The sequence below is a fragment of the Prinia subflava genome (genome assembly GCF_021018805.1).
Source record: "Prinia subflava isolate CZ2003 ecotype Zambia chromosome W unlocalized genomic scaffold, Cam_Psub_1.2 scaffold_49_NEW, whole genome shotgun sequence".
Lineage (NCBI taxonomy): Eukaryota > Metazoa > Chordata > Aves > Passeriformes > Cisticolidae > Prinia > Prinia subflava.
Window position 1 is genome coordinate 324,781 of NW_026960616.1, and position 11,773 is coordinate 336,553.

Below are 11,773 nucleotides of genomic sequence, written 5' to 3' on the forward strand. Positions count from 1 at the left end.
TAACACAAAAACTGAAAAATTGGATTTATATTAAGAGAGCTGTTGTTTTGTGAGTTTGTTCTGAGGAAGAAGGGTATTTTACTGAAAAGTCAGAATTTGTATGTAAACATTAATCTGCTTTTGGGGAGGCCAATAATATCCTTACTGTGGATAAGCTATAAGGCTGGAGATGTTTTTGAATATAGAATTTTAATCATTAAAAACTGCTAAGTATGTAATGAGTAATACTTGCTGTGGGTTTTGGAGAATTTTTCACTGACTCTATTATAGAAATACAAGCATTTATGGTTAAAACATAACAAATGAAAAAAATTCAGGTTGGAGATGAGTGGTTATTAGGGTTGTAGAGATGGCCACGACACTCAGAGTGCTTCAGTAACATTTCAGAAGGCTTCAAGCATCAGCTCCTTATCTAAAAGTCTTTCACACCTTTTCTATGTAGCCTCCCATGGGCAGCTCCACACAGCTCTGGCTCTTTCTCTCTGTCTTCTCTCTTCCTTCAGCAGTTACAACTCACTCCTTCCTGTCCCTAGCACAGCCACCTAACCCTGTCTGTCCCTTGCACGACCTCCTGTCCCTTCCTCCTCACAGCACAGCCAACAGACTCCAACTGACTCCAATCAGCTAACTCACTCTTTTATCACACCCATAGCTGTGAGGGCAAGGCTGTTCCCACTCTTGAGTAATTAACACAGCTGCAATATATCAGAGGCAAGGTTGCCTTTAGCACTGTCTCCCCACAGGTTTTCATACTGTAATGAAGCTGATGTTGTCTAAATTGAGGTGACCTAAAGTCTATAGCAGAAGCAGAGGGGCTGGATGGAAAGTGGACTTATTTCTAACCCTGTGGAAATGACAGTGTAGTTACAGCAAATAGAGAGTATTCCCAAAGAAGGACCAAAGAGGAGACAAAGGAAGCCATCAGTATGTTACCTCTGGAGAGGAGTGTCTGGGAGAGATTAGATTAGGAGTAGAAACAGCCTAACTGGAAGGAATTGCTGAGTACTCTGTTTCCTTTTTTTTTTTTCCACTGGTCTTCCTTCCTATGGAAAAGTCTCATGGAGGGGTAAGATGATGCTGAAAGTAGCGTTGCTAAAGAAGGTAACAAAAAGGAACATAAGCAGGGAGTGTGCCCACTCCATTCACCCTCACTGACATATTGTGATAGGACTCTAGAATGGAGGGATGCCTCACATCTGCTTCTTCCCTTCTGCTTGGTTTAGAATACCATGAGCAGTCAGAAGCACTTGTTTCTCTCATCCTACTGGCTGCTATTGTATTGATTAAATTAGTCCTTCTTAAGCTGAGACTGAGCTACAAAAACTAGTTTGTAGCCCATAGTTCTAGGTCTTATTGACATGCATATTAATGAGGCCAGATGTTGACTTAAAGCTGTTTCTTTCTAACTAATAAAATCTTTGTATTAACTTAGGTTTTTACAAGTATTTTTGTAAAATATTTCATGACACTTTGCACATAGAAATGTTCTTACATCACAAGCCTCTAATTTTATTCTTTCCCTTCTGAGTCTCGTTCTGTGGTAGATGAATCAGATTTGGAGTGATGGCAGGTATTTCAACATAACCTGAACACAATGATATTGAGGAACTTTACAAAATATCAGTAAACCCAAAAAACCTCCAGGAGTGGAATCCCAGAAGAGTAAATGCTGTCCAGCTCAAAAGGAAATCTTGGTGTCTTCTTGGCTGTCCTTGGCTACCCCGCTCCATAGCTGTTCAGTCACTCATGTGACTTGCCTTGTTTTCTCTTGTGCCAGAATATTCTACGAGCTCATGAGGAGTTGAAAAATGTTGCACTCAGATTTGTGAGCTTGCAACGTGAACAGCTTTCATTTATGACCTTTTATTTTAAAGACAAATAGAACTGCCAATATTTAGGCATGTTCTTAGACTTCTTGGAGCAGGCTAGGCAGTGCCCAAGAAGAGTTCCTTGTATATGGAATGATGTAAGAAACAGGAGAAATTCTTTGAAATCAGAGCCACACACGGCAAAGCTAACTTCTGATGAGCTCAGAGAAAAGGTCTGTATTTCATAGACCTAGTCTCCGTAAGATTTCGATCTCAATTGCTTTGGATTTTTGACTCTAGTAGAACTGTATGGTTTTACTCTGCGTCTGTTACCTGATTATTCACACATATCACAGTGCTTGTCATAACAGCATAGTTTTTCTGTGAGAGTGTTGCCCTGGTTTTTCTGAGTTTTTATTAAGCCTTCTACTTGTTCATAAGATGGAGTCAGATCTTTAGTTTCTGTCCAATATTAAGGGTCAGTTTTTCACTTTCTCACACTTTGGAGCATAAACAACCCTTCTTGGTTTTGTTCACTGTCCTTTGTTTACATATTTCTAGCCTGAAAATAATGTTGCTTGACAGCTGGTCTGGCCAGTGGGGTGAAGGGGTAGTAACCCCAGAAGCCAATCCATAACCAGTCCCAGAAATGTATGAAAATAGAAGAAATAAACAGGCTCGCCTCTTTTTGGGGAGCAGCCTTTCGCTGCAGACCTCCTGCTTCCGTGTTGTTATGAAAGAATTTCCAGTGAGTATGAGGGCTCAAAAAGCTGCCCGTGTTAGCTGCTGTGGCCCTGGGAGGGGGGCAGGGCTATGTCTCTAGATCACCAGCTGCCGGGCAGCCAAAGCCACGCCGTGCGGCCCTGACAGGCGCAGCTGCTGCTGACGAGAACCACGGCCGGGCTCTGAACAGAGTAAATGGGGGGGGGAGCACTGGAACACCCAGTGTTTCCCAGGGACAGGTAAACCCCGGTCGGGAGAGGTTGTGCCATCCCTGTCCTAGCCCCCATAGCGAGACAGCCGCTCCATCCCCCCAGAGGAAAATGCGGAGCACCCATTAGCATATTAAAAGAGTTTCTGAGTACTCAAAATGCAACCCCCTCCTCCCATCAATTTCTGCCGTCACCCAGCCTTTTAGAAAAATGGGGTTTTTTTCCTTTTTGCAGAGAAACCCCATAGCTGGGATGATGCTGCTGTTCCTAGAGAGCTGCTGACTCCTTCCCGGCTAGGCTAGATGTAGCCCCACACCCCAGCAAGTTTGAGGATGAAGGGAAGCTGCTCTTTGGCATTCTCCTACCTCATTAAAATGTGAAAAGGAGCAGCTCCTGTCAAGATATCCCTGTCATTGTTCGCTGTAACTACCTTTTTCCAGCAGGGATACCCTTGGCTGCGACCAGGACAAATGCATATGCAAATAAAACCAACCCTGTGAATCCTGGGAGGGCTTTTTTGAGAGGAACTGCACCCCAAGATGGGAAGCTAGATGCATCAGAGGAGAATTAGATAGTGCCCTGGCCGAGGAACGAGTGGACTCACCCCCTGGCCTAGTTTGAAGACTCACCATGACCTATGAGGAATCTGAATGGAATAGGAGCCAGCCAATTCAAGTGACTGAGACAGAGAACGGAAACTCTCGTGGTTTTTCCCTGAGGGTAAAGAGCTGATGTGCACTCCAGTGACAGACCCCTCACCGCTCTGCCTTCTGATGGTTGTCAGGAGAGAGCTTCTAGCTGTTCCCGTGGAGACAAGGACTCGGCACCTACTGCAGGCAGCTGAGTGAAGAACTGCAAAAGCACCTGCTCCTTCGGATTGCCACAGCAGCGTGAAAAACTCCTGTCAGACTCTACAATCCTGCTGATGACTTTAATAATGAGCTGATGACTTTAATAAAGAGCTGAATATTAATAAAGGCATATGTCCTGTTCTTTTCAGTGTTGTTGTTTTGCGTGCCGGTCCAACAATTGGTGATCCCGTCTGTGTGAGAAGACAGTTTGGTGAGGTCCTTCCTTTCCCTCCCTCCCTGTTGTGCGGTGAGAAAAAACCGGGCATATGCCTTTATTAATATTCAGCTCTTTATTAAAGTCATCAGCTCATTATTAAAGTCATCAGCAGGATTGTAGAGTCCGATTGGAGTTTTCTACGCTGCTGTGGTAATCCAAAGGAGCAGGTGCTGTTGCAGTTCTTCACTCAGCTGCCCCCAGTAGGTGCCGAGTCCTTGTCTCCACAGGAACAGCTAGAAGCTCTCTGGTCAACCATCAGGAGGCAGAGCGGTGAGGAGTCCATCTCTGAAGTCCAGCAGGGCAGACGACAGCTCTTTTACCCTCAGGGAAAAATGAGAGTTTCCCGTTGTCTGTCTGAGTCACTTACGCTAGCCAGTTCCCATTTTATCCAAACTCCTCATAGGTCATGGTGAATCTTCAAACCAGGCCAGGGGGTGCGTCCACTTCTTGTTCGGCCACGGCACTATCTAATTCTCTTCTGATGCCTCTAGCTTCTCGTCTTGGGGTAGTTTCCCTAAAAAAACCCTTCCCAGGATGTTGTGTTTAATTTTTTTGGGGGGGCTCCCAGGGAGGGTCCCCCAGGAGACACCCGGGTCCTCGGGGTCGTGGGGTTCCCGTGCTGGCAGGCAAAGAGACTCAGACGCCGGTGGGGTGCTGATGAGGTGAGGGTTTATTCACCTGGAGTGGGGGATGGGAAGGGGAGAAGGGGGAAGAGGGAAAGGGAGCGTCCGGAGGCCTCCAGGGGAAGAGGGGCAAAGAGGCAGAGCCTTCTGCCTTAGCATTCTTAACACCGAGGTTCAAAGGGGCGCGGTAACATTCTCCAGCCAATACAGTTACAGATAACTTGATACTGCAGGGAGGATACAGACTTGGGATAAACCATACATTTTCCAGGGGTGAGCTAGAGCAAACCATTTCCATAAAATGCATTTCCACACCAGGATTCACAGGGGCAGTTTTATTTGCATATACAAATGCATATGCATTTGTCCTGGTCCAAGCAGAGGTATTCCTGCTGAAGGAGGTAGTTACCAAGAACAATGACCGGGCAATCAAGGCCGGAGCAGCTCCTTTTCACATTTTAATGAGGTAGGAAAATGCCGCCTTTCCCTTCGGGGCAGCTTCCCTCCGTCTTCAAACTTGCTGGGGTGTGGGGGTTACCTCTAGCCGGGAGGCGGTCAGCCGCTTTCGAGGGACAGCAGCCTCACCCCAGCTATGGGGTTCTCTGCAAACAGGAAAACCCCCCATTTTTCTAAAAGGCAGGGAGACTGCACAAATTGGGAGGAGGGGGGGTTGCATTCTCAGAGCTCTTTTAATATGCTAATGCGTGCTCTGTGTTTTCCTCTGGGGGGATGGTGCGACTGTTTTGCTATGGGGCTAGGACAGGGGTAGCCTAGCCTTTTTTTGACTGGGAAATTTGTTCATAACACAGTGTTTTCAGGCAATTTGCTTGCACTGCGCCGGTGCCAGTGTCTACTCCTGTGCTAGTATACAGAACACCCTGGTGTTGGAGCTTTGGGGGGATTTGTTGGAGCGAAAAGACGCTCGGGTATCTCAGCAGGAGCTTCAGCATTTTTACGCGTGGGGCAGGGAGCGTGGATTCTTTCCTACGCCGGATGACGCGCTCCGTCAGGAGGCGTGGTCCCTGCTGAGGGAAAGCCTCATGGATGCACTCGAAACAGAGTATGATGTAGAGGTGGCACCCCTTTTGGTGCAATGGAAGCTGTTTGAGGGGGCTGTGTTGAGATCGGCTCCTCCCAGCTCGCAGACCTCGCCGGCTGCTTCCCCCATCCCGAAGCATGACGGGGGGCTGGAGGAGGGCGGGGTCGTCCCATCAGACCCAGAAGTATTGTCTGAGCTTGAACTTCAGCTCCCGAGTGAGGGAACTCCCTCCCCTCCCTCTCTGGTCCCTGCGGCGGGGGGGTCCTCTCCCCTCGGGCTCCGGTGTTGATCTTCCGGGAGGGGAGGGGGGGCGCGTCCCGAGCCCGGCGGTGCTGCTCGGGAAACAGGGGGGCGGGGCCCCAGCGAGCCCGGGGCCAGTCCCGCCTGCCCCCGCGCCATGGCGCCGCCGGAGCAGGACGGGGTCGCCCCCGCTCCATCCCTTTCCAGCGTTGGAGGGGGGCAGTGACCCGGGGGCACGGCCCCCACTATTCTTTGACCGGGATTCGGTCACTGTGGTGTCCATGCTGTGGCACGTCTACAACCTACCCGGTGGGGCCCGGTAGAGCGGGGCAGCCCGCTCCAGCGTCCGGGCTGGCCCCGGGGGGGGAGTGCGTTGGCCACTTCTGCGCCCGCACCGCCTGTTGAGGGCGCGCGGGGCGTGGACGCCACCGGAGGTGTGGTCCCGGTCAGTTTTTCGCTGGACCCTGCCCCCGCGGGTGGGCGGACAGCTCCGCTCCGCTCGGGGGCGGCGGTGCCGGCTGTGCCGGCTGTGGGTCTCCGCCCTCCCGCTGGGACCCTTCTCGGGAGAGTCCCGGACACTCCTCTCCCCGCGTCGGCCCCGTGGGCCGTAGCGGGGGGCGGTGCTCACGGGGCGGGGGAGGCTCCAGCGCGGCCGGTCCTGCGATGTCTCCCACCCCGGCCGGGGTCCTGTCCCCGCCCATGCCGGCCTCCATGGTGGGAAGGCGGGGCGGCTCAGTGAGTTGCGTCCCTGCCCCCGCCCTGCTCCCCCCGGGACCGCCCGCGCCTGCCGCGGGACCCTTCGGTTGTACGGCAGCGGCCAGCTCTGCTGGGTTGCCGGCGGGAGGCGGGGCGGCCCCGGCGGCGGCCGAGCTGCTGCCGCCGTCTCCGCCCAAATCGATCCCGGGCTCTCAAGCTCTCCCGGGATGTGTGCCTGCCGTGGAGCCCTTTGAGCGGTCTCGGGCGGCCGGTGCCGCGGCACTGCGGGTGGGCTCCAGCCCCACCGGGGCAGGGGCGGCCTCGGCGTCAGTGGCTGGCCCGGCTCCGCCTTCGCTTCCCACTGCGAGCGCCGTGGCGGCTGCGGACGCCGGGGTGTTTACCTTCAGCGCGAGTGGGGACACGGCCAGGATGCGGCCGGTCTTTGATAGGAGTAAAGGGCCCCGCGCTGTTGGTTCTTCCTCCACCGCCTGGTGGACATTTTCCCCCGTCAGGTGACCGTACGCCCGAGAGATCGTGAGCGATTTTGGGGGGAGGTGAGAGCTAAGATGGAAGGAATGGGTGATTGTGCTGGTGCACAAGACTCACTGGGGGTTGAAGATACGTACTCCAGCCCTGTTGGTGTTGCTGCTGATGCTGTTGCTGGACCTGCAGTGTCTGGTGTTCAGCCGGTCCCCAGCCGAGTGCCTGCCTCTGACCCTGTGGGACCCACAGGGCAGGATATGGTAGGTTCTGCTTCTTCATCTGGGGGTCTTCAGGCCTTCTCTGTCCTTCAGGGTGAAAAGAACAGGGTATATGCCTTTATTAATATTCAGCTCTTTATTAAAGTGATCAACTCATTATTAAAGTCATCAGCAGGATTGCAGAGTCCAATCGGAGTTTTTCACGCTGTTGCAGCCATCCGAAGGAGCAGGTGCTGTCCCAGTTCATCATTCCTCTGCAAGCAGTAGATTCCAAGTCCTTGTTCCCATAGGAACGGCTAGGAGTTCTCTCTGGTCAACCATCAGGAGGCAGGGCAGATGAGCAGTCTGCTGCAGGGGGGCAGAGTCAGCTCTTTACCCTCAGGGAAACTCTTTCGAGAGTTCCCCGTTCTCTGCCTAAGTCACTTCGGCTGGCTGGTTCCCATTCCATCCAAACTCCTCATAGGTCATGGTGAATCTTCAAACCAGGTCAGGGGGTGCATCCACTTCATGCTCAGCCAGGGCACTATCTAATTCTCTTCTGACACCTCTAGCTTCTTGTCTTGGGGTCAGTTTCCCTAAAAAAAACCCTCCCAGGATCCACCGGGGTGGTTTTATTTGCATGTACAAATGCATATGCATTTGTCCTCGTTGTAGCCGAGGTTACTCCTGCTGAATGAGGAGGTTACAAAGGAAAATAGGGCTATATAGGCGTGGGCAGCTTCTTTTCACATTTCAATTAGGTAGGGAAAAGTTGCCAGGCAACTTTTCTTCAGGGCAGCTCCCCTCCTTACTCAGACTGGCTGGGGTGTGGGGGGGTTAAACAGGAAAAACCCCCTAGGACAGGGACAGCCCAGCCTTTTTTTCTTTTTTTTTTTTTTTGACCGGGAAGCTTGTTCATAACAAGGGTGTTACCCATAACACCTATCAACCCTTGGCTTGGCAGGCCTTGGCAGGCCTTGGCAGAGCTGCATGATGCAGTTGGGAAGTATGGTGTGGGGTCGGCCGAGGTGACGCAGATCCTCCGTTTTATTAACGTGAACCTTTTGACACCTTTTGACATTAGAAGCTTGGCTTGGACCCTTTTTCCACCAATTGAATATGACTTTTTTGAGTACAAGTGGACTCAGCTGGCAGTCAGAGCGTTGGAACAGAATACAACACTGGATCCGGGCGATCCTAGGTGTACAGTTAATACTGATATGCTATTGGGAACAGGCAATTATTCCATGGCAAATGGGCAGGTTGGTTTTCAGCCCTTGGTCCAGGAGCAGTGCCAGCAGACAGGCATGGCAGCTCTGGTCCAGACCATACAGCTGGCTAACCCAAAGGAATCTTTTGTAATGATTGTCCAGGGAGTTGATGAGCCCTTTCTGCACTTTGCAGGAAGGCTGACTGCTGCTGTTGAAAAGCAGGTGAGTGATCATGCAGCTAGGAAGCTCATGCTTCAGTTGCTTGCTCAAAGCAACTGCAATCCTGTTTGTAGGGGGATAACTGAGGCACTTCCTGGGGATCCACCGATGTCGCAGATGGTTGAGGCCTGTGCGAGGATAACCCCTTCCAACCACAAGATGGCTGCCATGGCTACAGCTGTACAGCCAGCTGTGACTACGGTCATCCAACCGACAGTGGCTACAGCGGTCCGACCAGCCATGACCACAGCCATGCAGCCGGCTGCGGCTGCTGCTGTACAGCCTGCCTGGATTGTTCCCCAGAGTGTGCAGCGGCAGCAAGGGGGTGCTTGGGCCAGGAGGAAACAGGGCAGAAAGGCACAGAAGCCTACAGCTGTCTTGTTTTTTTGTGCGCGATGTGGAAGGCCAAATCACGCTGCAGACGCATGTAAGGCAACGGTGCACGTGAATGGCTATTCGTTTATCAGTTCAGGAAACGTGACATGGAGCGCGAAGGCGAGGCACGTGCCGACACAAATGCCTCTGCCTCAGCCCGAACCGATGGAGATCTGCTCAGCAGGCTTGCAGCCAGCATCTGCGGTTCAGCGGGTCTTGACGTCTGCACAGCCAAATCTGTCATGATTAATTTGGACAAAATACACAAGGTTCCCCTGGATGCCTTTGGTCCCTTGGGTGGTGGCAAGAGTGCCTTCCTGATGGGGAGGTCCAATGCCACCATTCAGGGTATCATTGTGCACCTGGGACTGATTGATGCAGATTTTTCAGGGCAGATTCACACAATGGTCTCCACACCCACCCCCCCTTTGACTATTCCAAAAGGCACACGTATTGCTCAACTTGTTCCTTTTAAGTCTTCTGTTTCCAGGACGGAGGACTGGTCACGAGGTGACAGCGGCTTCGGCTCTACTGGGCCGCCTCAAGTCCACTGGACCACTGTCCTGACCAAAGACCATCCTGAGATGATGTGTACCGTGACCATGGCTGGTGCAACGCCATCAGAGATTCACCCTCACAGCCTCCTGGATACCGGGGCCAACGTGACCATTTTCTCCCTGGCAGCTTGGCCCCCGCAGTGGCCTTTGAGCCTGGTACAGACGCCTATCCTGGCCTTAGGAGGAACGAAGCAATGCTACGTGAGCCAGAATCCCGTGGTCGTCACCAACCCGGAGGGACAGACGGCCATGATTTGGCCTCATGTTACAGACACTGCTAAGTACCTCTGGGGGAGGGCTGTTTTGGCCATGTGGGGGGTGCGAATTAGTACGGATTTTTGATGGGGGCCACTGTGATGAAGGGCGCATAGTGTCCCACGCCTCCTTTATGGTGGCTGGTGGACAAACCCATCTGGGAGTATCAGTGGCCCCTCCCTCATGACAAGCTAGTCACCCTTCGTGAACTTGTACAGGAGCAGTTGGACCAGGGGCATCTGGAACCATCTACCAGTCCCTGGAACACTCCTGTCTTCTGCATCAAAAAGAAGTCTGGGAAATGGAGGTTGCTACAAGACCTCCGAAAAGTCAATGCCATGATGGAAGGCATGGGGACATTGCAGGCGGGCATGCCATCGCCTACCATGCTTCCCGCGGACTGGCCGGTCCTCATTGTGGATCGGAAGGAATGTTCTTTTATGATCCCTCTGCATCTCGATGACAGACCAAAATTTGCCTTCACAGTACCAACAATAAACAATGCCGAGCCAGCGCAAAGATATCAATGGAAATTTTTGTGAAAAATGTGAAATGATTAATTCATGTTCTTATAGTTAATGAAATATTATTGAAAACTATAAAACTGTATATCTGTGTGTTATATAAAAATGTAAGTTTCAGGACACCTTGTAGCATTTGGCTAAACCAAATTGTTGAAAAGGCAGGCGCCACCCGAGAAGCTCCCATTCAGAAAGAGACAATAGGCTTACGGGAAACCGACAGCCTCCTCAAGCACCGGCAGGAGACCCATTGAGATAAGGTGGCTGAAACATCAACGGTTCCTGACTACTCCCTCTCCAGTCATCATACATATCTCAACCCTTTATCAGCCATAAGGATCTATAGAAACTGGACATTAATATATGAACTGAGAAAAGAACTCTTTCCAGCCTGGTCAGACACACCCTTGAATTTGAATAGCTAGCTGGGAAACAAAGGGAAATATGGGGAAATATTGCCGAGGGCAGAATAAAGTGTATAAAAACTAAGCCCCAAACCGGGCAAATTTGTGAACCGTTGGGGGAGATAGCAGACTGCCAGGTTCTGTATCTCACGGTTCACCCTTGGCATTTTCCTGGGAAAAAGACTGTCAAGTATCTCCGCTGTTGTTTGGTTTATTGAAATTCTGTAATCCGATCTTTATTAATAAATCAAATTATTATTTTAATTGGAATATCATATTGGCATTTATAACAATATGGTGCCCAATAGCGGGGCCAGTTTTGGAAAATCTGTGGACCCCTGTATCTGACTGGGAGGTGCCCTGCTGTAAAAAGCGGCTCAGCAGATCGGGATAAGTCCAGCAGAACCTACTGGCTAAACGAACCAAAAAACCACAACAGCGGAGGGGTAAAAAGGACAAGCTAGCTTGGGTGGGCTCAGGAACTCAGCAGGGAAGGGTCCCTGGTAACCACGGTATTGTTTCACTCGTAAAAATCTACTTGCACGAATAATCCACACAGGAAAAGGAGTATTGTGTGGTTGGGTGGGGTGACCTAGCGAATGAGAATGTGTGTGTGTGTGTGTGTGTGAACGAGACATGATATTATCACGAAGCGAGAGCGGACCTCGAGATCGCGGTTCCGTTGTCCCGCGAGGGACGCGGCCTGTCGACAGGGAAGCGTGTGAATTTGTGAGATTTGTGTGAGTGTCTCCCGACGGGGAGGTTGGTGGTCACCAGGAGTCTTGAAGGAAAGAGGACGTCCCATAGGGTTTGGGGACTAGTAAGCCTTCTTGACTGCGACCTTAGGGTCAGTTAATTTTTTCGGTGGCGGTTGTAGAGCCCGCCGTTAACAGAACCTCCCCAGAACGGTCCTCTGGTGGATTATCAAGTTAACGGCACCAAGTTCGGAAGAACTCAGGATTTAATTTTTGTGTGTTAACCCATCAAAAAACTTCTGAGCCACGGGAAGGATGGGGTTGTATCTCAGTAAAGATACGGGATATCAGCTATGGGAAACCTCAGAGGAGGCAGTTCCCGAGATCCCGAGGGGAAGCCCCCTGGGATGGATGATGGAATGTTGGCAGGAGTATCCCGAGAGGCGGGAG

At 51.3% G+C, this 11,773-nt stretch overlaps 1 protein-coding gene across 1 annotated transcript; it reads left to right on the forward strand.

Moving 5' to 3' along the window:
* Positions 1-6,797: 6,797 nt before the first annotated feature.
* Positions 6,798-10,501, forward strand: LOC134565265 (endogenous retrovirus group K member 10 Pro protein-like). The gene is made up of 2 exons (XM_063424770.1): positions 6,798-7,149; positions 9,368-10,501. The coding sequence occupies exons 1-2, from the start codon at positions 6,973-6,975 to the stop codon at positions 9,788-9,790; spliced, it is 600 nt and encodes a 199-aa protein (XP_063280840.1). The 5' UTR covers positions 6,798-6,972; the 3' UTR covers positions 9,791-10,501.
* The last annotated feature ends 1,272 nt before the right edge of the window (positions 10,502-11,773 follow it).

Excerpts from the sequence above, each read along its gene's own strand:
- LOC134565265 (XM_063424770.1), top strand. The coding sequence starts at position 6,973 with ATGGAAGGAATGGGTGATTGTGCTGGTGCACAAGACTCACTGGGGGTT. Across the intron at positions 7,150-9,367 it reads GACCCACAGGGCAGGATATG|TCTTCTGTTTCCAGGACGGA; the intron begins GTAGGTTCTGCT and ends GTTCCTTTTAAG.